General features: G+C 38.7%; 1 protein-coding gene across 2 annotated transcripts in view; it reads left to right on the forward strand.

The window, feature by feature from the left end:
- Positions 1-26,862, forward strand: part of TTC29 (tetratricopeptide repeat domain 29) — a 105,724-nt gene that overhangs the window by 43,414 nt on the left and 35,448 nt on the right. For both annotated transcript variants that reach the window (XM_083631256.1, XM_083631255.1), the window contains exons 7-10: positions 4,362-4,574; positions 7,966-8,051; positions 19,641-19,732; positions 25,261-25,384. In XM_083631256.1, coding sequence (XP_083487382.1) covers positions 4,362-4,574; positions 7,966-8,051; positions 19,641-19,732; positions 25,261-25,384 — 515 coding nt within the window. The remainder of the gene's footprint in view (positions 1-4,361; positions 4,575-7,965; positions 8,052-19,640; positions 19,733-25,260; positions 25,385-26,862) is intronic.

The raw sequence follows: 26,862 nt of genomic DNA on the forward strand, positions 1-26,862 counted from the left end.
TATATTTAATTCATTTTAATATATGAGTATTGTCTTTCCATTAGTATAATAGTTTAGAATGGGGACCCCCTATTGAAAGAAGCTTGCAGTTATACAGTGTCATTTCAGCTATTAAAAAACAAAGATTAACTGATTGATTTGATGCTGTATCCTGGGGGCCTCTTAAATTATAAGCATTTTTAGCAATTCTTTAATTTCTGTTAGTGATTCGTGTAATGGTATGTAAAATTGCTGATCAGAAATGCTGATCAGAAGGTCGGCGGTTCAAATCTGCGCAACGGGGTGAGCTCCCATTGCTCTGTCCCAGTTCCTGCCAACCTAGCAGTTCAAAAGCATACCAGTACAAGTAGATAAAGAGGTACCACTGTGGCGGGAAGGTAAACAGTGTTTCCATGAGCTCTGGTTTCCATCATGGTGTTCTGTTCTGCCAGAAGCGGTGTAGTCATGCTGGCCCAGAAAGCTGTCTGTGGACAAACGCCGGCTCCCTCGGCCTGAAAGCGAGATGAGCATTGCACTCCATAGTCACCTTTGACTGGACTTAACTGTCCAGGGGTCCTTTACCTTTACCTATGTTCATGCAATTTAGGGTGATATTGCTCAGGTAGCTCCTTTTAAATGGAATTGCATTTCTCTTCAAGGTGTTTGGAATACTTTCTACAGATTTTCTTTAAACAGGGGGAGGGGAGAGCAGTGAAATCAAAAGTTTTCAAGCATGCCTAACTCTTCACTGGTTTGTAGTGAGTATATTTGGGTCTGATCTTAATTCCTGCTGAATGAACATATCATAATGTTGGACAGACTAACCGGAAAAATCAGATATCTTCGAGACCAAAAGTTCATCAAAGACTGGGGGAAATTTGTTGAGTATCTGAAAGGAATATGTGATGTGCAAACAACACTGGCGGGATTTCAAGAAGCACTGTGAAAGTTGAGATATATTGTTAAAAAGAAACAGGAGTGGGAGGGAAGTTTAATGGCAATATAAACAGAGGAATGCGTAATTGAGAGGTAAATATGGATGATTGCCAGAGAAGCCGAAGGAAGTCCAAAAAGAACCAAATTTGTGGAAATTTTGATAAAATTGTATATTTGTGTTGGAAAATTAATAAAAATTATTTATAAAAAAAGAATGAACATATCATAATGTTTTCCTTTCTTTTTTCCCCCTTTTCCTTTTTTACTTCGCTCATATTTCCTTCACAAGTGACTGTGCAACTTTTAAAACACCAGCTTTCTTACAGAATAACAATGATATAAACCCCTACCATACCTATGGTTAATTCTGGGATTATCTGCAGCTGGTTTCCTAATAAAGTTTAATCAAAATTATAACTGATCAGTCACATATGACCATCACAGCATCTATACAATATGGGATCTGTTCCCCGATCCCTTGCTTACCTGTGTGAGGTGCACTGTCCTGGCACTCTCACTTGTTGGAGTGGATTTTGGCAGTGGCGTAGCGTGGGTTGTCAGCACCCGGGGCAAGGCAAGTAATTTGCGCCCCCTAACCCGTGGATTTGCGCCCCCTAACCCTAACCCCCAGATGTTGCAGCCGGGCCCCCCTGCACCCCCCCACGCTACGCCACTGGATTTTGGTGTTAGGTGTTCATGTCCAGAGGCCAAGACACATTACTTGTTAGGCCCCTAGTATTAACAGCATGCTCAGGTTCCCATGGGCCATGTGTGTTGTGAGAGCAAGCTGTTTTGTGAAAGTGCTCCCCTGGTGTGAAAAGTGCCTTTTCTCCATAGTTTCCTCTCAGTCCCACTTTATGAACTCTAAGCATTGGTTGATACTATGTGCCCAATCACCTGAGTTATGGTCTCCTTGTGAGGTTTATATGCAGGTGGTAGAAAATGTTGATTGCGTGCTGAGTTACATCACATCCTATGCTTGGTCTTGGTGAGGTGGGCAGAGTGAACATTGATACAGAGACAGCTATTTTTTTAATTCTCCCTCCCACCCCACTGAAGTCAATAGAAGGGAAATTTCCTGTGCCAGGTTCAGGGCAGGTGCAAAGTTGTGCCTTCAGGAGTATAGCTACAGTATAGCTTGAAGAGGTCCACACCTTTACCAATACATCTTCAGCAGTGGAATGGCTGGGTTGATGGACAGAATATCATGAGTATTGTGCCAGCATATGGCTTCCACCATATTTTATAGCCTCTCAGTTGGCATAACTGATGGTATTGGATTTTGTCCACAGCTGACTTTCTTATCCTAATCCTATATTTTGTAGTTCTGAATACATTGATGTTTTCATCTATATTTGATCCTGTTATAAACTAGTGTAGCAGAATTCTACTAGAAAGTCCCTATAGTTTAATTATTTGTGATTTGCTCTCTATTAGCTCATCACAATTCTGACTATAAGGATTAGGTTTCTAAATGTGTTCCTTTAACCATCTAAACTAAAAATCAGATTGAGAGAGAATAAAATTATTGATATACCTGGTTTCTCCAATTGCAGTCAAAAAGTCACTATATGTTGGAAAGCTTTCTGCAACTATATTTCTCACAGTAGGCCCTTAGCGGAAAAAGAGTAGACACAGATGCTTTATATATGTGACTCTTGTGTGGCATTTAGTAGCATTTCCCCCCTCATAGTCTGTTAATTTTTAATTCAATTTCCAGTCTTTCTTTCAAAACTCCAGTGGGTAGATTGACAAGCTAAATATGCATGAATCAGAATGCCAGAGTTTGCTTTGAGGAATTGTCTAGAAAGGCCCAGACCTTCCACCCATATATGGAAGAGACCTCAGTGATGGGGTCTCTTCCATATATAATCTCCATAAAAATGTATATTCAACACCTGAGAACTCACTTTTGCCTCTGCTTCTCTCCCAGGACTCAAATCAAGTTTCTTGACTGAAATAGTTCATTGATCTGAGCCACTGGATCACATTTTCATTTATTGATATGTGATAAATTCATATTGTTGCACTCAGCTGATTTTACTCCTCACATCTCCCAACCAATACTTGCCTTGGGGTGGGAAATTATATTTTCCAACTTCTTTTATTAGTGGCTGCTTGCTTGGGATCTCTATGATGTTGACATAGTTGTCCAAAGTAATCACTTGGAGATTTCTTCTGTTTTCCATTGAACTTCTGAGGGCATATTTTTGAAGAGCATGCCTAAAAGCATATTTCTGGGGACAATATCATTTGTGGAAATAATCTGTTTCTCTCCAAGATTTACAGCTGACTTTACAATGCATGGACATGGACAGTGTTAGTCTCAAAAAGACAACATTTTACAAGCAAGATCAAAGGCAGTGGAACAAACACCAAATATTATATGTTCAATAACAGACTATAAATACTTCTTTAAAGAAATATTTCCCTGTTGTTAGCTGCAATTTGATAATGAAACTACAGATAGCAGGTTGAGTCATATGTTTCAATCCAGCTCGTGAGTGCCTGTGCATGTTGGAATGAGTTTAGCCCTAGATACATGTGGCGCTGATGTGTATTTCATCAAGCTAAGTTCAGTTCAGGGGCAGATGTGTGGATAGCCTTAAAGATTCTGACAAGATGTCAGAGCCTTTCATCCTGGAGAATCGTGTGCACAAGAGCCCACTAAGCAGCTGGGTTGGAGCAATAGTACAGTCTTTTCAAGAACAATAGCTTTAAAAGTATTTAAATTCATTAGTAAGTACTGATGATTAATGATCTACTGTCGGCTTTTATTTCCAGTGAAGTCCAAATTAAGAGGAACACACAGTTCAAGGTGTACCTGTATAGACAATCTTCTGAAGGCTGTATTTGTCTGTAAATCACTTTTATTTGCTTTGCAAACTGAAACTAATAGCAAACAAAATAAACATGTAATTACTTTATATTGTATCCTGGTCCTAACTATTACTGCCAGGATATCTCTGTACAAAGAAATATGTAGTGCTCTATATTACAAGTAGCTGCATTCTGTGGAGGGCTACATTCTGAGGCACCACGAATGTCGGTGAAATTGAAACTCATTGAAAAAGCCTGCAAATGCCCCACCCCACTCTGCTCCCGTTCTTCCCTTTTAGTGATGCTTCAATGAACCTTTATGATGTTTCCGGTCACTTCCAGGTTTGGCGCAATGCACATATACATGGTCACACTGATTTTGGACATGTGTAAATGGAGAGCTGCATGTCTATTCTTCCAATATTGCTGTGGACACACCCCACATTTTTGTCTTTCAATTGGCATATCAAAATATTGTCCGTTTATCATAATGTTAGTATCAAATATTATGCCTTTTTAATCAGTAAGTAATATCCTATTGGGAGTAGCTAATGATGAGAGTTCTTCAGGAATATTTTGTAAACTACGTAGATGTCTTATCATTATGACTGGCTTACATTCTTCAGGTCAGTTCCTGAAAGCCGCAGAACATTATGAAGCATTCTATCAACTGACAGTGGGACGGATATGGAAAGATGATACAGGCAAGACTCTCACTTCACTAGCCTGTGAGCATCTCTGGAGAATTTACACATTACTAGCAGACAAAATGCTAGGAAATAAAGAACACCAACAGGCCATCAGAACTCTAATAAAAGCACTTGAAATGGCAAAAGAAGGTGGGTAGAAAATAACACTCCTGCATTTCTCTCTTTAATGTGCAGGCCTGTTCTTTCCCACGAGTAAAGTAAAAAACATCAAGTGTTTGGTGATTATTTTCTATGAAATTCAAGACAAATGCTATCAATATATTTCTAAATCTTGTTGTAAAACAGAAGTACCTACTTGCTGACAAGTAGGAATCCATTTATTTCTTGAAAGCTTTTAACACCAAAAATGCAGTCTCCTGAGAGTACTTTTGTAAAACAATGAGTCCATAATCGGAAGTAAGGTCACTGGCAGCACTGCTGGTTGCGGTTGTTCACTGATTATTCACTGTTACTTGGCTGGCATTGCTTATTGGACTGTCAGCTAATTATGAATACTACCTCATTTGTTTGTATCAGAGCTGATAAGCTTTTTCACCTTAGTGAAAAGTGACTTTCTTAGTGACTAAGATGAAAGCTTGATTATTGGGGAAAGGGTTTTGTGCTGCCTTTGGTAAGGGTTTCAGGAAACCTGGAAAGTTTAGAGCATGTTTGTTTGTTTGTTTGTTTGTTTGTTTTAGTACCAACTGTATTTATTTATTACATGCATTTATGGCTTGCCCTTCAGTAAGCAGTCCCAGCATAGGTTGCACGCAGCTGAATAAACAAATAAAGCCAGACAATGCTTATCAGTAAGCCAATAATTAAAACCAATTTAAATAGCAAACAAAGCCTGGGCAAAAGGGTGTATCTTGTCACACCAAGATTTGCCCATTAGAAGAATTGTGTTTCTATGTCTCACATACATGCATGCATACACTTTAACTGACTCACAGAATATCAAAATTATTAGAGTGTTTCCTCAAGCGATAAGTTGATTTAGGTAGATACTATGTAGTCTCCTTCAAGCACAAACTCAGCCGCATGGGGACTGCTTTGCTGTGGTGCTCACTGTTGGTTATGCTGAGGTAGAGCAAGGCCTCTCCTCCTTCCAGAGGGGAGGAGCTGCGAGCGGGAGCCGGTTCCCGTGTTGGCAGGGGGGCATATTTGGCCCCCTGCGTCATTACCCGGCTGCTGCGCTGCGCCCGTCAGCCAATAGGGCTGGCTTGGGGGCGGGGTTTAGCCATTTTCAAGCAGCCGTGGCAGCACCATCCCCTCATTCTGCCACCAGTTGGCACCAGCCTCTTGGTTTTTCGCTTACCTCGTAGCAAATCGTCACAACTTTTCAGGTATTGGCGGTTAGGCATTGGAATATGTGTTGTGTGTTGGAAGGCAGGTTGTGGCCATCACCTACCTCTCCCCTTTTTGGGTATTCCGTTAAAGGAATCCGGCTGTCGTGGATCCTGTCTGATGCCCTGCTGGTGGCTTGGGCCATGGCACGACCCTCTGTGACATCAGGGGAAGCTTCCAATTGTATTTGCATCAACAAGCTCCTCCCACTGGTTGTTAACCTTCGGATGACTCCCCGCTGAACAGGGTGGAGTCATATATAGATTGTTTGATCCAGTGCCTAAGCCAATACCACTCACATGCTGTAACCAACAAAGTTGTGGCCTTATTTAGTCCATTAACTAAAATACATGTCTCCTTGTGTCTTATTTATCCCTAAGCGGGTGGTTGCAAGTTTCAAAGGTGTGGCCATTTGCATAGGTCTTTCCCACTTGGTGAGGTCCCGTCTTTCGGTCCCAGCTCCTGCCCACCTAGCAGTTTGAAAGCACCCTTAAGTGCAAGTAGATAAATAGGTACCGCTTTATAGCGGGAAGGTAAACGGCGTTTCCGTGTGCTGTGCTGGTGCTGGCTCGCCAGAGCAGCTTCGTCACACTGGCCATGTGACTCGGAAGTGTCTCTGGACAGCACTGGCCCCCGGCCTCTTAAGTGAGATGGGCGCACAACCCTAGAGTCGGACACGACTGGCCCATATGGGCAGGGGTACCTTTACCTTTACCTTCCCACTTGGTTGGTCTGCCTTCCACTGAAGCAGGGTCTGCTCAGCCTGCTTCTAGTCTGCAGCCGAATATTGGAGATAGTATAAGTTGTGGAAACCCTTTGGTGATCAGCAGTTGTACCATTTCAGCTGAAAAGATTCTGAGAGAAGAAGAGTGGGCTCCATACTGCACACATTGCCCCCAGATTATGGATAAATACCTACTATCAAGAAGATCTTGACTAATCAGGGTACTGCTCTGACTTTCACATCTCACCAGTACTTGGTATTCAAATTTCAGTTTTCTCCTTGACATGGGAGGAACTTTGCACTCAGTCTGTTTATGATTGCAGATTATTTTAAAGAAAACAGTGCTTCCCTTTTTTTGTCAACCTTTGTCTAAAGATTGTTCTTCAGCATGCTTTTAACAAAAAGATTTGCTCTAGAGATCATTGGTCTGAATGCTGATATTTCTTCCTTCTACAGAAACATTCCTTAAGCCGCAAATCCTAATCCCCCCCTTCATAGTTGTATAGTTGTGTGTTATTTAAACATACTCATTTCAGAAGTGTGTAAATATTAGGGGCTATGCTACTAATTGTTGGTTTTGTGCAGGGGCTCAACAGTTAACTAGTAATTGTAAATTTCACAGGCATGTTTAAATGGTTACCTTTGTTGTAATATGCATGGAAGCAGCAGAGAGTATCCAGTGCTTGTTCTAGACCCATTAAAATTAATGACCATTATTAACTTAGGCCCATTAATTTCAGTGGATTTACTCTAAGAAGAACATAATTGGATACAACCCAAAAACTTTATCCTTAATTGAACTACCACTTCTGTGCCTGGAATCAGGGCAGGCTCTAAAAACCTGAGATGCCCTGACCCACTAGAATCCCTTCCATTAGTTCTCCTACTTGCATATGGAGGAACCCTCCCTGCTGGATACACAGAGATTGATAAAGCAGCTCGCTCCCAGCTTCTGCTGGAGCACAGCTTGTATTCTCCTGACACTACAGTTCTCACTTAACCTACCTGGTCACTGCTCGCCATTGACTAAAACAGGAGAAGGCTGCTTTGTTATGGTATTGCTTGCTGATAACTTACATCTACAGAAAATGTAGTGTGGTGGGACAGTAGCATTCATGTAACCTCCCAGCAGCTGAGTTGCTGCTACTGTTTCCCAGAAGAAGGAGGCAGTGGGGAGGTCCATGCAGCATGAACACACTGGCAGGAGCACCGTGCCATCCTCCCTTCTGCCTCTTCCTTCCCGCTCTCTTGGTAAGCAGCATCTTCTCAGGAGGTCAAGTGAGCACCACCATCCCACCACAACTGGTGTTCACAACTGATCTACAGGTTGAGGAGATAAGTAATAATAAAGTATTAATGTAAAAACATGATATTTAGAAATGCATATCAAGTACCAGGCATCGCATTAGTTTTTAAGCTTTCTGATTATAAATCTTAATGATAATTATTGCCTTGATACCTCTTATTTAGCGGGGAACAAAAAGATGGAAGGAGAAGCTGCGTACTGTTTGGGTCTAGCATATCATACAGTTGGAGAAGAAAAGACAGCAATAGAAGTAAGTTTTTTTAAGAGTTGGTTCATTACCTAATATACATTATTGAACTTACTATTTAAGCTATCATATCTGTGGTGGGTTTGGTTGTATATATTCTCTTAATGGATTGAATTCTGAGAACAGATAAAACTGTTAGCTGGGTAACTTAATTCTATGTCAATTCTTAGTTTTCAGACAGCTCGTTTTGTATACAGACAACCTAAGATAATTAAATACAAGCACTGGAACTGGTTTCTAAGAATGATTGAAGTAATTCTCAATTGTATTTTTTTCTCTGTTGTTTCAAAATAATAGTACTGCAAAAGACTCATTAAGTGAAACCCTGAATTTTCAGATATACCTTATAGCAGCTTATAAACTTTCCTTCCTGCTGTTTTAATACAGTTTTCCTGATGGCCATAAAGCTGAATTAGGATAAATAAATGAAAACAAGCATTCACAGAAACAGATAGAGCTAAAAATCTATTTGAACATTTTCCCCAGGTGTCAAGCATACTTTTTCAAAACAGAAGCAGGATTTCCCACATTGTTAGGGTCAAAATCAAACTTGAGAAGCTTTGGTGAACCCAAAAGAACATTGCTGTTGCTTAAAGGTTACCATAGTCTAGTTTTTCACTTCATGGGATTAGCAGTTTGACACTCCTTTTTCAGTAGAATACATTGAACATACAAACTTTGATTAAAATAGCTAGTATTTCTAGTTAGAATACTTTTTACTGTAAACAGTGTAATTACCAAGAATTATAATACAGAGGAAGTTAAAGTCAAAGTTAGTCCCTATTATTATTATTATTATTATTATTATTATTATTATTATTATTATTTGTCATGTCACACATGTTATATAATATATGTAATACTACACATGTTATATAATATATGTAATACTAAATGTGGTATGCCATTTAATTATAATATCCCCACAGAAGAAATTTACAGAATCGTAAAAATAAAGTGCAATTCTTACTAAGAAAAAGTGCACAGTGAGGAATGAAAAATGTTTTATAGAAGCCTTTAATCCTCAACAGTGATCAATATATATACAGTGGTAAAATATCTGCTGTTTTCAATTCCATTGAGCACATGTGAGCTTTACTATCCAATTAGAAATCATTGGCTTAAAATTTACCCTTCTGTTCTCAGTTTAATGGTCCCTTTATCCAAGGGGAGCTCAGATGCTTACAGAGATGAAATCATTGCATTCTGCTCCCAGAGGACTACTGGTTATCATTACTTGTAACATGCAGACAATACTGCTGGAAGCCAGTTTGCCACATGGTAATGTGTAGTTCATCACCAGCTTCTGTAGCATGCTAAAAGGGTCTTGCCACACAGCATGGGACTATTCAGGTATACACTCAGGGGTCTCAACAGTTATTTTCCTGCTTTGCATCAGAGTTTTCATCTTCTTTATCCCTTTGTTCTGTGGGCCACCTCAAGCAGACTCCTTCTGGGAGAATCTAAAAGGCACAGCCTTTTTCAGATGCCGTTGCCTCCAGTTGCTGCCTGTCGTCGGTTCCTTTTGCCATTTTGCTATTACTCTCCTTCCACAATGCAAACAGCACAGAAAACAAAGGTTTGAGGTAATCCACCTGAAACATGAGTTTTAAAAGGCGACACTATTATATTGCCTGATTTAAGTACAATTATGTGCCCACCTTGTCTAAAGAATGGAACTGGATTTTTCTCCCTTGAGGTGTTTAATGATTGAATGATATATATTCATTACAGCAAAACTGACTTTAAGTGGATACTTTAACAAATGCAATTTAAGCCATCTCTGTCACAGGAGGGGGGGTGCCTCTGAATAATAGTTGCCAGGGAACACAAGTAGGAAGAGCGCTGTTGCTCTTGTGTTGTGCTTGCAGGCTTCCCAGAGGCATCTGGCTTGTCACTGTGAAAACTGGATGCCAGACTATATAAGCTTTTGGTGCGATCCAACAGGTATCTTCCTCTGTTCTTCTCCTGTTTCCGCTGCTTGTCTGGAACCTCGAGAACAAGGAAGTGGTTAAACACTGGACAGGCCACAGCACATGGGTGATGGGCTGCAGTCACCTTCAGCAAAACATGTTGTCCATTAAGCACATGTATTAACACATACTTTACTCAAATATGAATAGAAATAGGCTTGTGTTTTTGGAGCAAGTTGAAATATAGGGCCTTAATGGCATTTAGGAATGACTGGAATTCGAAAAGATTATAGTCTGTTTCTTAGTCACAAGAGGGTACTGGATCCTGGTCTTCTGAGGTCTTCCTCTCCAGCTGGTTGGCACTAGGTGAACTTGTATTAGAAGTGGGTTTCAGAGACAGGGGTCTATAATGCACTAGGAAAATACGATCAGATATCAACCCTGCAGCCAGGATAGCCGCTTGGGTACACATCAGGAATAATGCACTCTAGCAGGAGGCCTTGGAAGATGACTCAAAAACTTCAACTAATGCAGAATGTGGCAGTTTATCTGGTAACAGTGTGGCTCAATTCTGATTGTTTTGGGGAGCACAGATACCCCATATGGCTCCCCCCTTAATACTTAAGATGTTCTGCTCTTAAATCTACAAACTCCTCTTCCTTACATGCACTTCTCACTTTATACTACATTTCCTTTTGACCACAGAAAGTCCAAAGGGAACAGATATTTGTCACCAGAGCTGGCCTTATTCTGTTGCTATTGCTGGGGTTGTCGCCTTAGCTGTTCCTCACCAAGGTGGCTGTTGTAAGTTGGCATTAAAACGGTAATCAGTAAAGTTCAAGCTTGTTCTCATTTGTGCCACTTTCTCTCCACCTTCCCCACGCTGACATGAGTTAATCACTAGCACATTAGAAATGATTCTCCTGAGAGAGGCATGCATTAAAAGAATGAAGAAGGCCACTCTTTGCAACTCTGACCTCCCTGATTATCTACTGTACTGTACAGTATATAAAACCACCAAAGTTGCATCTGACAGAAGCTAAAGTCATTTGCATGCTTTAAAATACTTTGGTTGTTCCTATGACACAATTATAATCTGAATTTTGTTAGAATGACCTGCAGTTGTCTGATGCCATGTGGATGGTTGCACCTGGTAACAAGGAGCTTTGTAAAACATGTAGTAGATGTACACTTAGATGAACAAAGTGTTTTTTGCATTACTAGCAAGTCATTCAGAAAACTGACTTGACTCTCTGACTTGACATTTCTTATGTGCGGCTTTGAAGGTAGAGTATTGTTGCTTTCAGATGCATCAGACAAATAAAGATAGCTGTGTATGTGAGCAGGTGATTTGAAAAGCTGTATCTGTTGAATTTCTGCCTTGTCATATTTATTTACCACTGCATTCCAAATGAGCTAGTTGTACAATTAAAATTCATGCACAGGCCGATTCAAGCAGTCCTCTTGTTCTCCCTGCCTCACTTGCCCATCTAGGTCCACTGTGTACATCCTGTGATTATAAAACAAGCTGTAGATGCTATGCAACTTCCTTTTTAAAAGATTCACAGCCCATGACTACCAAAAAGACCTTTATTAGGAGGAAAACATGGGCTTTTTGGATCCTTCACTGCTGATATTGGGTTTGTTATGGTATGACAATATTTTTAGTTTTTCAATTTTAGGTGTTTTAAGTAATGTGTGTAAATGGTCATATTTTTATACTGTTGTGTACTGCCCTCAGCCCCTTTGGGAGCAAGGACAGTTTATTATATTATTAACCCTCTCCTTGCTTTCCATTATAGATATGTTAGCTTTCTTTTGCTTTGCCCTTCTGTCCTGCCAAATTAATTGCCTTAAAAAGCCTTACTAGGGGAGGGAGGAATCAAGTGCTAGAGGGCTACCAGTAGCTTCAAATGATGCACAGGAATTCACCATCTGTTTCCACTGCCAATTTTCTCTTGATCTCTATCCGCAGCTCTCTGCCCTATGACATACATGTTTTTTCCACCCTGCATGGCTGTTCTTCACGTAGAGAAAATATAATACATGATGTAGAACCAACTTAAATATAGCAATTTGCCATCCCCCTGCCTACACAAAGTAGGGTTAACAGAGAGCCAGGATACCATGTTGGGAGTGGTAAAACACAACTAGCTTTACTTTCCTACTCGCAATCTCTAGCCTCCTTGCACAGCACCACCTACTGGCCTTGTGCTTATACAGCTAACATCACAATAGAGTGACCCAGCTGATTGAGGAGGGTCAGGTTACTCTGTCCTTCTTCTGCTGATACTTTCCATGCTAACCATGGAGGAAGGAAAGTCATTTCCTCCATGACTAGTGTGAAAATGCAGTCTGCTAGCCGCTTAACAGGATTGTAGAAAAAATGCAGGCTAGTAACTTTTGTGGGCTTGTTTACATGGCTGGTATATAATGTGTACCAATGTAAAATTAAATAGATTTGTTTCATATTCTCGCTTTACTTGCAAACACTTTGTCAGTGACTTTTAATAGCAGATAAATATAAATTGTTTAATAAAATTTTGCAAATAATTGAGCTCAAATTATGTTTATGTTCAAAAAGGTGGGAGTGTTTCCTCATTCTATTCTGCTGGAGTTCATCTGATCTCAACTTTTAAATATGTTTAAATTTTACTTATGACTTATAGTTGGGCATTCCTTTCACAATAAAACCGGAAGTATTAGTTAATCCTGCTCATTCTGTCACTTTACTTTAAACAGACATGTATTTCATAATTTCAGTTCTAATCAGAAATTTTGATAGCAAACAGTAAAATAAATAAACCGGCCATTCCATACTGTGAAAGTAGTAATATCAATATTTAAACTATTATTGTCTGAAATCTTTTTATGATTGCATGTAGCAATAATGCTACTGCTCTCCACTGTTTTATACACTATGATATCAGCTACTAAACATCATAAAAGTATTGTATTTTATCATTTAAATGTGCCCAAGATTTCAGTTTTTATTTGCATGTAAAGGTCTAATTTTTTATTGTCAATAGTACAGTGAATTTCTTGCAATTCTGTGGACTTAACCTTTGCAAATGCAAGCTTTTATTGATTGAGAACTTTTCCTTCAACGTCAGTAGTTTTGAAAAAAGAAAGTGATTATCCAAATCACGTTGTTTTTTTTTACTTAGAAATGCTTCTGCCTGTATTGTTTTATCCCCTTATCTTAGGGAAAAACTGGTATATTATTATATTATGGATATTCACTACTGGAAATGACAACATTAATTTCAGAGAATTGAAGTCAATCAGCAAATATCTGTGAAACCTTCAATTGCTGATTGGCTTCAGTAGTCCAAAGCTTATGTTTATATTCCCACCAATTAAAACACACACCATGGTATCAACAAAGCAACATCATCCTGACAGCAAGGTATATAAGTGTAGGCATATTAGTGTGATAAAAGCAATTCAGACATCAGGATCACAGTGCTGCTGTACAAGAGCATGCATTTTTACTTACCCGAATCTTCAGGCACCTTGCATCTAGCTCATTGTTTTCTTTGCTGTCTTTGAAGAATCTCCCCCTTTCAGAAATCCTCTCCATCTGCTGGTGTGTGTGTGTGTGTCTTGGTGGCCCTTATGCTGCCCATCGTATTGAAGAATCCTCAAGGTGAAGGATGGTAGCCTCATCCCTGCTTCCCTCTCTGCACTGTTTTCAGGCTTGTCACTGCTCAGTACTCAGCGCCACACTGGCTTGTTTTGTCAATAACCATTTATTTGTTGCTGGAGTAGTAGCAACCATTACATCTGACCTCCCTGTTTCATCAATTATGGATAGATTATTGGATGTGAACATCTGCAAAAGCTTGCTGCTGAATTCACCTCCTGGCTGGGATTAGATAAAGTATTAAACTGTTGTTTATTGTCAGGCCAAAACTCTACTGGGAAGCCAGGGAATTCCAAGACCAGCAGATTCCCCATCAGCAAGCACCAAAAACTGTTTACTGTTGCCACTGTTTCCCATAAGATCTTAGCATTTATTATTTACACTTATTACTAGTTGTTATAACATACTTGATAAAAGCTCTTGGCAGGCCTAGCATTTTGAGCCATTGTCACAGCTGTCAGGACAGAAAGCATACATAAATTGCTTTTGCCTCTTATATCACCTCTGCAGGATAACAGACAAAGCCTCTTCAGACTGTCACAGCATTTATGCTTAAATATTCACCACATTTGCTGGCTGGAAATATTAGGTTCCGGTTTCTAAGGGGGAAATTATGCTAAGCTTTAATTTTGTTTAAAGAAATGAAGCCCATGTTATTCGGGATTTGAATTTAAGTAGATTCTGAGCTATCCGTATTAATCTAATGTACAAACTTACTGGAATTTGTAAGTAATTACTACAAAGATAAATACTGTATATGTTGTTGAAATAGCTTAGATTTTATCAGTATTAATGTACATGCTGATACATAAAAATAATCAGAGAATCAGTGCAGTAAAGGCGATAAAAGAAACAAAAAAGATAGTTCAGAAGTGCCCGTAGTTCATTTTAGGTGCCATATTATGTAGCCTATTCATTTATGCTACTTATTGAAGAAAGTTATAGCCAGTTATGACAATAAGAACAGATGTAGACGTGATGACTGAAGAACATGAGAAACACAATATCCATGTTTACAGGAATGAGCCAAAGCAAACTTTCCACCTTCTCTCCTGTTCCTATATAGTTGGGATGAGGAGTTTGGAAGCTTTTGGTTCTATGTTTGGTTAGCCACAGCTTGATCTGATACTAAAATTATCTAGCAAGTGTTTTGAAGCACCCCTAAAGATATCCAGCTTTTGCCATGATAGCCAGCACCTCAAAAAGAAGTTTCAGTTTTGACCTGGAGAAGCTTCAAGGCAGACTCCATTACAGACAGCAAAGCTTGCTCCAAACAAGGTGAGCTGCAAGAGAGATGGTAAATTCATTGTCGCCTTACACAGTAACCTCTGCCATTCCTCCCTCATCATTTGTAAATTTGGAACCACAGCAAAAGAGCATCAGACTCATGGGAGCATTAAACCAAGATGTGGCCACCCAAATATTACTCCTTCCTCCCCACAACCCTCACATTTACTAATCAAGAAGTTTAAATAGCCTGAGGAGCTCTTGCCAGATGTTAATCTCTTTTTCCCATTTTACCTGGACAGCAGAATATTGAAACAATTTTGCAAACATGTATTTAGACAAACTCTTCCTGGCTGACATCATTTTGCTTTTTACACCCATTCACTGTCATCTTTGGTAATTTTCTAGCCTAACTCAAGCATAAGAGGTGGTGCCTTTCACCATAATATCGAGGAATCTTTCAGAAACCAAGGAAACCTCACCCCTCTGCCTAGAAACTTTCCTGTGGATTCCCCCCTCCATTCTTTTTGTTGCTGAAGGGGAGCTCTCACGTCTAACACACCAAATCCCAGCATCACAGAACAAGGACAGGTATTAACACCACTTCCTCTCCAGCAAGCCCATCGGCTGGCCAGACCCTCTCTCTCCCCTTCCACTACCTTGTGCTTTCAAGCCCCATCATTTCTCTTTTTTTCTTTGAGACATCTCCTGTCTTTATTCCCTTGCCATGCCCCAAACTCTTCCAATTGCTACATTAGAATTCTTGCCCTAAAACATTTGCGTGTCGAGGTCCCCAAGCCACCCCAAATTAACTCACACTTCACACAGAAATTTTTGTTTAAGGTTTTTGGCAGAATTTTGGCCACAACTTTATTTAAATACACAAACGTGAGTGGTTCCTTAGGCATTGGTTACGACTATCTGTCCATGCCCCAGGAACAGAACTGACTTCCGGATTCCAGCGGAAGCCAGTCAGGGAAAGCAATATTGGGGATCAATGAAGCTGGGCAACAGACCCTCACCTCTCCCCGCATGCTCCCAGGGGCTTATGCGGCCCAAACCCGATGCCAGGGATCTGGAGGAAGGCATGGCAAGCCCCCGGATTCCTTTAACGGAATTCCCTTGCAGCACCAGCACTGGAGGGGTAGGCACTTACCCCTCCACCAACCAATTTTTTAACCAATGCCTAACCGCAAACCTTACAAGTTGTGATGATTTGCTACGCAGTAGGCAAAAACCAAATGGCACCAGCCAATCAGCCAAATGGACAAAATTCCTACCAGGCCCCTGCCCCAAAAGCAGGCAACCCTATGACAGGCATAGCAAGGTCAGAGGACAATGAACGCCTCCCCCCCTTTTCAGGGAGGGTGGGCGGGTGATCCGGTGCACACAGCAAAAGAGAAAGTCCAAAGCTACGTGACCTGTATTTAAAACCTTTGTGTCCCACCCCCCAAATTGGCAACATGAAAATCTCCCCAGAAACTCAACTGCCCAGTGACTGCCTGTGGCCATCCAAACAGATCTGCCCAGCAACAGTAGGGTGGCCTGCTAGACCCCACCGCAACACGTGCTCTCTATTAGGGAGAACACGCTTTCCCAGACTCCCACAAAATCACTACCCAAACATTCCTTATTCCCAGACAACCTCCCCATCCCTTTCTATAAAGAAGCAATGCAACTCTGCACCCAATTTTTTGCCTTCTGGTACCACTTCACCCCCATCAGTGAAATCTACTTTCTCTCATTCATTTCATCCTCAATTTTCCTGGAAAAATTCTGGTTTTCCTACGGAATGCTTCTAAGTATAACTCTTGAACTGGCTTTTAGTTTCCTAATATCAAACTAATATTAGTGTACTTCGTAACATTAAAAGTTTATTCTTGTATTATTACATAATTCTGTGAAAATTGGAGGGAGAATGAATGTGAAGAACAAATCAAATATTCTAATATTTGAAAGCGGAAAGATACATTATTGTTTCATTGGTAGATATACAATTGTATGAAATGTCGGCACTGGGTATATCTAGGTATTCAACATAGTAGTATATTTTATATATCTACAGATACTTGACAGTGGCGGGAAATGTTGCCTGGAGTAATGTCTATAAAGTACCCAGTAACAAGAAGTTTGAAATGCAAGAGATGAGGGGGCTGCAATGTTATGTTGAGGAATGAAAGCAATTGAATGAGAAAGATGGAAATGATGTTTTAGGGTAACCAAAATAATTGCAGTAGTCATGAAGACTTCAGCAAGAGATACTTTGAAGCTGAAGACAAATAGTACATTAGAAAAAAAATATGTAGTCGAGCTTGGCAGATTTGTACACGGGCTCTTATAAAATACACTAGAATGGTCAAGGATGATGAAGACAGATTTATGGATAGTGGTAAGGAAGAGTGTTTCCCTTCTCTGCTGTAAGACAATGCCCACAGCTCAAATGTTGGGTTGAAGCTGACCTCCATCTTGAAGTCTGACCTTTGGAAATACATATTTAATGCTAAGACAACATAAATATAATTTAAGCCTACTGCTGGGTTTGAGTATTCCAAACATTTCTTCTAAAACAGATTATTTCAGACCTCATTTTATACCACTCCTGTCTGTACATCGGGAGTTGTTTTTTTTTTACTTTGTTTTATTTCATTCAGCTGGAATGCTCTGTTTCAACATTTGCTGTGACTTCTTGATACTGCTAACATATTTCCACTCCAGAATTGCTTTTGCTACAGGCAGTGGTTTATGCCTATGCATTGGAATGTGTATTTCTATCCAACATACCATTATTAAGCCTTGTGAAACATAGCTTCTCTATGCCAGGATAGGGGGGAATAGACAAATGTGGAATGTGCCCACATTTTCATCATTATATAATGTTTATTATATAATAATGTATATTAGTATATCTTATACATATATGATATGTGTAAATATTATACATACTATATATGTTTATTTTAAAGACATTGTACAAACCTTGAGAAATGCTTGTTACCCAGAGTTGAAATTAGTAGTATTTGTAATATGTATTGTTTGCTAAGATAATTAAGGTTAAAAGCTAAATTCTGAAATAAATTTAATTCATTTTTAATACATAAGATTAGATCCAGACATTGGTCATACTTGGAGATGATTCACTGAAATCAGTAGGACTTAGATTAGAGTCTTCTCTAAATATGACTGGCTCTTGATCCAAGCCACACTCCTTTACAGTGTTAAGGAAGAAACTTTTCAGAATGTTAGGATTGGCTTTATATGTATCTATATTTTAGCATTATCCATTTTCCTTCTGATGCCCTGCATTATCCATAGGTCCAATCCACACTAACTATAGGGCACAGGGAAGAAATCTGCTATATGTAAAGAACGAGAAAGATGCTGCTACCTATTTAGAAATGTTTTATTGAATATAATATAGATATTCCAAAAAGAGGAACAGGATTCTAACATGGCCACACTTAAGCTGTTTGGTGGATAGCAAGGAAGCAAGGTTGTGGCAGTTGAATACGAAAGTGACAGAAATTTCATTATGAACCACATTATGAACTGTGAAAGACTGCAAGAAAGCAGAGAATTTGTTCAATAAACTGCTTCTAGAGTTATGTGATGCTCTGGTCACAGAAGTTAGATCTTTACCTCTACTTTATCCAACACTTTATTAAATACTTTAGACATGACCACATCCCCTTACAAGCTTCCTAATGCAGTATTGCAGTCTTTTAAATAGTAGCAGCTGACACATTCCAGGCTGTCAGCACTGCAAAGGTGAAGTATTCTAGCTCACATGGATGAGATCCAGTTTAGCCAACCCTTAGAAAAGATTGCCCTATGATGTGTACTAGTTAAGGTTCATTTTGACTGGGCTGCATGTGCTCCACTTAAGGTACATCTGAACATCAGTGAAGCCTTATGGTTTGCATAGATTTGTCCAGCATGGTTTGCATAGATTTCCTGTTCACTTCCCATCCCCCCATTAAACCTCGTAAATGACATTCACTAATCCTTTCTTGAAAATGTGCAAAAAGGATTTCCATAGATAGTCTTTGGAGAGTTCTTGTGTCCTCATGTGTGTAATAGATTGGGTCAAGGTACTATGAGGGAGGGAGGAAAGAATGAGATTTCATTATATATACATGCTTTCCTGCGACTCATTGAAAAAATTGGAAAAGAAATTATGCAATACAGATTATGTGAGTGTTTAAATTAAATTAAGTTCATATGTTTCACTGTGGCAGCTGTAATCCTTTGTTTACAGAAGAGGTCACATTAATAGACTACATTCTAAATGAATATTAACAAATCACTTTTGTGCAAAGATTATTAGAAGCACATACAATAAATTTGTATACAACAGCTTGTTTTCAAGTTTACCCTTTTAAATTCTATACAATCTATTATAACGGATTCCTCTGGACTATTATAAACCAAACAAATACATAGTAACTATTAAAAGGAGATTGTGCATTTGAATGATTGATGCCAAATCTGGGTACAACTAATGGAATTTAAGGATGTTATCTCATAATTGCCAAGCATGTATGCACAACTGGTAAATTGTATAAATTGCTTTGTTAACTGAAATTCATGTATTTAGCTTCTTATTAGGCTAGAACAGTGATACGTTTTCATTAAATCAGACAGTTTGTGTGTATGCGTAATGTTTGCAGAGATGTGAAACAATTATACAAAAATCCCTTATGCAAATGCTTTCACATAAATGCTGTCCATTTTTGTGCCACAATGTGGACAAAAGGTTTCAAAGCATAAATTGCTAATAGTGTTTATATCTTCTTTTTTGTCTCACAGAAGCTAAATACTTATCTGGAAATATCCAAACTACTGGGAGATTTCGCTGGTTTAGGGAGAGCATATCAAGCTATAGCTCAGGTCCTGGTAAGGTTAGTGCCTCCTTTTCTTACTGTCACTGTAAATTCATTCAGCTGTGAAAAACTTAAATTGTTGGATGTCTGTTGCTTCCCATTACTGACTGCTTAAATTTTAAGCAATGGCCTGCTTTTCCACATATGGCTTTTCAATTCGGAGTTACTCAAATTAAGATACCTTATCAGGCATCAAAGCATTTCTTTGTGCATGATAATCTTACTTGAGGGTATTAAGCAGGATTGGAAGTTGCTTTGTTTATTTTTGCCTTTCAGAAAGGGTAAGGCACGGCTGAAAAACAAACATCCTGTCATATCTTACAGGCTAAAAAGCAGAAAGCACAGAAAATTATAACATGCTTCAATAGGCATGCCACAATGTAACCTTTCCAGAATTCTTCTTTAGAAGTTTTTATTTATTTATCTAGATCTGCCTCACTTTTTCCAGCTTTTAGAACATGAGTAAAATTCCTAGTAAATACAATTCAATTTCTATCATCCCAAATTATTATTATATGCCATGAAAGTGTGGATTATGGGGGGGAATTGAAACACCTGGAACTTAGTGGGAATCATTGATACAAACTGATGTTTTTGTCAGTAAATCCTGTGCAGTCATCCCAGCACAGAGTTGAACATATTCTCTAACGTGCTTACAGAGGTCATGTATGCACAGAAGTCCCCATTTGTTTCCGTAAAAGGACGCAAACTACAGATGCAAAGGAACGCATGGGGAGATCAGCTCTCTCCATTAAAATGCATGGAGATGCTTTTGGTTTTGAAGAACTAAGTGTATGTATTGGAGCTCCATGGTTTGTTAATAATTAGTGTTCAGAGCAGGCTATTTTATTAATCTTTTGTTTTTAAAATTATGTACTACTTTTCAGCATGTTTTCAGAGCAATGTACAAAATTACAATAATCACTATAGATATTGCAATTTTTCAACCTGAATGTCCTGAATCTCAGATGCAGAAAAGTTGAGGTTCTTCCAAAAACAGATTGTTTAATGTGTTGCTGGTCAAAATGCCCCTATTTTTCCTTTCTTGGAAGATATTGAGATGCATATCAACACACTTAATCAAGCAAACCTAAATAGATTTTTGAACATGCTTCCAAGATTTCCTTTATTGTCATTGGAGCTCTATCATCAAAAGCAATAATGACAGTGCTAGTGTACTTTGATCAATCCTTTCCCCACCACTAATTTCGCATTTAGGACTATTCTGAGCCGCAAGAAATATGTAATAAGACTTACATTATAATGGAATTCAGAGGCTGAAGAACAAGCTACATATTTGTATGCGTGTGGCTGTAACTACATGACCACTTACAAAGATTGCTGATTTCTTCCCTCACTATTTTCCAAAGACTAAGACTACTACTGATAGCCTGTCTGTCCTTTTGCTTCTAGAGGTTGTGAAAGCAGGTGATATGAGTATATGGCAGGCAGATAGAAAAGGATCCTTACTATAACAACACTTTTTATTGAAATTGTTAAGGGACCATCTGGCAGAGATCATAGCCTGAGATGAGTTGCCAAAGTCTGATCTTCGAACAGGGATTGAACTGCTCTCTGAAACTAGTGCTCTTGAAAACAGAAATAACGTTCTTTAATGACAAGTCGTTTTTTGAAATTTGAACAGAAAACTACAATCATCTAGTTTTCAGATTAATATACACTGGTGTTTCCATACCTTTAAATAGCTGAGGCACATTTGGCACCTGAACAGATTTACTTTTAAAGTGTGTAAGAAAAATTACTCACCTTCAGCAGAGTTTACACAACCTGTGTTTCATATTTCGGGAGTGCTTTCTGCAGAGTTGCAGTGGAAGCCTCCACGTATGAGTGGCAATTCACCTGGATCTCTACACTGCGAATAACTGAATTATTAATTTATATCCAGTGCAGAGATGCGGCAGTATTGCCAACTTTCCAAAAGAGACTTAGAAGAATGCAAGTCTAAAGCAATAAATCATACAGCAGACTCCTTTGGGAGTAAGCATGTATAGTTCCCAAGATCCTGTAATTATTAATTAAGGTTTAATTGCTAACTTAAAGTCCTTTCATGGCACAAAGTTTAGGAATTCCTATTATTTACTATTGATGTGTGCCCAACCTAGCAGCATAGTCTCAACAAAATGAGTCTTCAAAGTAGCCATTTAAACTACCAAAGGGCTAGGTGTTTTTGCTAAAAGATATTACTTTGAATAATCGCCTGCTTCCCCTCTAATTTAATTGTGTGTTTGCTAGCAACTGCTGATTCTGTACAGTCTTGATTCAGCTCAAAATTATTTATAGGAGATCCCTGCTCGAACCCCATTTAAATAAATGAAGAAGATACAGCACAGTACTAGGAGGATTATACCCACTACCAGTGCTTAGATCTGTGCACTTGGTTCCAGTGAAAAAATGGAAAAAACTGTGTGCAGACAGGAAATGGATGGCATTCATTGAGATCATACCAACTTGCCATAATTTGGCTTGTGACTTTTATTTCTCCTTGATGGCCACATTGTTTGTTAATAGCATATGCATAGCATACCTGGCAGTTTCCTAGTTCCAAGTTCTAATATGACCTCCTGATCCCATACAAAGGTAGCTGGCATCTTTGGCAAAGGTGACCCCATGCTATATTATATTGGGGGGGGAGCGGGTCTGAGGCATTTCAGCACTTGAGGCTAAATGCCCTCAGGAAGGGGTCCAAAAGGTCTGAGAAACACTGAACTATGCACAGGAATCTAGGGTTTTCTAGCCCAAACTGTTGAGCCAAGACATAGGATATTGTGCCTGAAACTCTCAGGTAAGTGATTTATAATGTTCTTTTGAACACCTTTAAGAAAGGAGATCACATCCACCCTTAAATAGTTTGTTCATTCACTGAAGAAGTATTGAAGAAGCATTTCACTTCCTGAAGTTTTCAACTGTTCATTAGAATCATCAGGTCTCAGATTATTTAATAACTGTTTCAGTAATTTGTGAATAATTAATTCTTCATCAAGATGCCTTATCCTCCTTCTAACATAAATCACAGGCCTCATGTAAATGTAAGTTCAATGATCTGTAGGAATCAACACATGAAACCTTCCTAGGGAACATCCATCCATTGCAGAGGTATGGACTGTATTTTCTAACAGAGCCTAAACACACTCTTCATTATTTTTAAAAAACTGTTTTTTTTTACCTCCAGTGTTTGTAGCTTCTATCACATAGTGTGATGTTTTCTGTTGCCAAGGAATAAATGTAATTTGTAAAGCATCAGATTGCACCAGTATCAGAAGGCATGTGTGAGAATGCAGAAGGCACTATTTACTAATTTGATGAAATTCAACAACTGAAATTTCTAGCTCTATCTGGAAAACAAGACGTATAGATAACAAATAGCCACGTCTGTCTGCTGAAGCTTCAAGATGCACATTCTGTATGAATAAGATATATAATGAAATTAAATAATTAAGAAAAGTTTAGTTCAACTCAACAGATGTTAATCTGATAGTAATGCTTGTTTAGGGTTTGCTCCCTGCATAATCATTTGGCAGACCTGTTTCAATCTTGTAGCAGAGTTTTATTCTCATGGCATAAATAAAGCTTTGTGTTGGCATATTGCCTTTTGATTATAGAACAAATTAATTCTTCTTTCTTTTTTCTTTCTTTAGGTAAATGGTATTTATTTTTTGTAAATGGAATCTAGGTTCATGTAATGCTATATCAAAAAAGATCAAAAATACATCAAAAACATTTCTATTAATTCATTACATTAAGAAAACCTTTTTACATTTTCTCCTGTCACTGATTCCATTTGACTTATTACTTTCAGCTTCTAACCCACAAACGTGGTGGCACAATCAACAAAACCCTCAGTGGCTGTTTCATCTCTGCTCTATTTGATTTCTTCACTCTGAGTAAATGATTAAGATTTCATGCATTGGTTCAACCAAAATCTATGTTCACTCAACCACATCCTTTATTGATTACTTCTACTGCAAACAGTAGGCCAAGTGTGATATACATAATTGGACAGTTGTCAGGGGATGTGGGTGTTAACAGTCCTGTTTTCCCAGTTGGAAACTGGAATCACCTTGATACACAAATATTCTGCACAGTTTCATTCTCATTCTTTGGACCAAGGAGTACTTTTCCTCAGAATATATGTTTTTAACTCTCTAAGGTCTGGTTGAATGAATTTAATGATTATACCATATAATATGCTGTTCAAGTTGCACCTGTGCACTGCATATAGAAAACTAGAAAAACTGGAATTAATATTTGTCTAACATTTTAACCTTGTCCTTTAACTTATATAAATCAGTTCAGTTCTTCTGGGTGGAAATGTTTGATTCTCTCCCCTTTGAAAGAAAAATAGCCATCAAAATGTGACTTTGATTTTAAACTTTAGAAACCTTTTGACATATGGCAAATGTTTGCAATACATTTTACATTCCAGGAATGTTTGCTTGCCACCTTCTCCTGATTGCAATAAAATAAACACTTTCTATGGATGAAAAAATGTTAAATGTTAGACCATTTTTAACCTCATGGAAATTTTGGACTGTAGTCCTAAGACTAAACTCAATTAGACTTATGTCTAAGTAGACACATGCAAGATTTCACTGTTAAGCACTTTATCAGTTTGTTACATGTTAGATCCACTTAATCATGTGGAGGCATCATGGCATTGTTACAATTTTGTAGATATTGTCTTCTATTTTTATGGCTCATATGTGAGGTTAGACAACACCACCATTCATATTTTGGTACATAGATATCATACTATGTTAGTATATTTTTATTTCTTAAAGCTCAGTCTTTTGCTGCATAAAATTAACTTGAAGCTTCTTCTTTAAAACAATAAGAGAACAATTCCCTTTGTCCTTACCTATAAACTTTAGTTTCTACACATTTCTATATTAGGACTGGAGGTTTTGGCTCACTGGTGGCGTGACATTTAGTTTTCTGCACTGCCACATTAGACACTCAGGTTCACAGCTAATATTAAGGTCACCAGCTATGACACAGACTCAGAAAGAGGAACTGTGTGATGTTTCACCCACAAACAAACTATAGAATCTGGCTGTGTGTTGTAATGGCAGTGTGGAGGTGCTTTGTTGTTAATATAGCTTGCTTTATTAAAAAATGTGCAAATGTCTTATCAATGTACATTTGCCAATATTCAGCTTAGATTTGGCAATGACCTCAGGTTGTGTATATTGAATTGGGAATTAGAGGTAACACCTGCAATCTACTGCAGATGTGGTAGGTAGTATGACTCCGGCAACCCTTGGCTTACCCAGATAAAGAGCAGCAATTACATCTTGAAGGAGGCCATGGTGTTTATGAGCTCCAGCCTTCAAACTGTGATGTAGCTGCTGCGGCCTACAATTCTTCCGCAAACAACACTAATAATTTCAAGCTACAAAATTTTGCCTTACAAACTTCAATGCACTGATTGCTGAGCAGAGCTTCAACTATAATCAGTCACGGTATGATGAATTTGCTCCTTTGATGAATTTGCTCATTAAATGTTTATTTGTTGCTTTGTTTCTTAGTTTGGGAGAAGTGGAGGAAGCTATTAAGTACATGGAAAAGTTTATGGTTATTACCAACAAAGTTAATCTTGGCCCAAGTCTAGTGGATGCATGTACATTCCTTGGAAATATTTACAACCAAAAAGTAAGTATTAGTTTCAGAAGTTCTATCATAGATTAAGGATAACATCGTCAGTGGATTCATATGATCTGATTCTTAAATATAAGTATATATGTGCAGTTGCGACATGGTTTGTTTGTTTGTTTGTTTTTATTGATGTTTGTTATGGATGCTTTTGATGACTTCAATATAACTTGGAATGCCTTATGTGCTTGTATGAAAGTGTGGGTCATAAATACTTCAATGCATGAATGAAGGAATGAAGCGTTGCTGAAAATAATGTTTCCTAGCTATTTTTTTTTAGTGCCATATCCCAACAGTAGCAAATCTTGGGAGCACTCGCTTTAGATAGCCCTAAAATGAATTGGGTGGGATCCAACTAATGAGTCCCGTCAGCAGAAGCCCTGCAAAAGGATTTCTACTTGCACAACAAATCTCAGGGTGGGGTTGGGGGGTCATTCCATCTGGTAAGCCAAAATGTTTGCCCTGATGAAATGATCGCCTTAGCAGGATGTTGAATTCTTCCCAGTGATTTTAGCATTTTTAACTTTCAGATGCTTACTTGATGCACAGTCTAACATAGCTGCAAATACACAGTATACATTTGGAAGAGCTGCGGTTGACTTAGGTAGTTAAGATCCAAAACTTTGCAGTCTAGCAATTTATTGAATAATACAGAGGTATTGGCCTGCATATCAACAAAAGATGGCATTATCCTGGTTGTATGGTAACAGTGCATATCTTTCAGAAACTGGTTGGACATCTGAACCGTAGCTAGCAAGTCAAACATTTAATCTTATTGTTCTATTCTGCTGCAGCTTCAGCTGTGACTGAAACTCCCCCAATGTGATTCCATTCTTCAGTGAGCAGGAAAGCTGATTTCTGCACTAGGCTATTACAGTAAACTGCAGCCTTAAAATGACAGGCATCTGTGCTGCTTACAGCTTCCCAGCTTTTGAAGAGGGTAAAATACGGAATCCTGCGTGGTGTCAGATGTGAATCTTAGATGCTCATCATTCACTTTGATTGGTGCCAAAGTCTACGCAATGTCAGGTTTTCTGTTCATTGGTTTGTTTAATCAAGCCCTTTTTCTGAATCAGGAGCTGAAATACCACTTTAAGTTATCTTTTAATACCTGTTCAAAAGAGTTTTTCAGAGAATAGCTCATGTTCTAATGCTTTTCATTCAAGTTTGATTTGACTCAACTCCTTCACTGAGATTTCAGATTCTTTAGGATATGAAGAACTGCCCCAACATCAGTGCTTTTTTTCTAGAAAAAGAGGGCGAGCCAAAGATGTAGAGCATTCTTAGGGGGGGAACCAGTTTTTTGGGGGGAACATTTCTCTGCCTGATCGTCCCAGTGCCAGCATTGCTGCAACCACATTACATCAACTCCAACATGCTACAGACATAAAGCCATGCGCGGCATGAAGCCTGAAGGCTCTGACACACAGCTCTGGGCGCCGTGCTGCTATAGAGCTGCCGGTACGCTACAAAGGTAC

The sequence above is a fragment of the Podarcis filfolensis genome (genome assembly GCF_964270895.1).
Source record: "Podarcis filfolensis genome assembly, chromosome: 9".
In the NCBI taxonomy this organism is placed as follows: Eukaryota; Metazoa; Chordata; class Lepidosauria; order Squamata; family Lacertidae; genus Podarcis; species Podarcis filfolensis.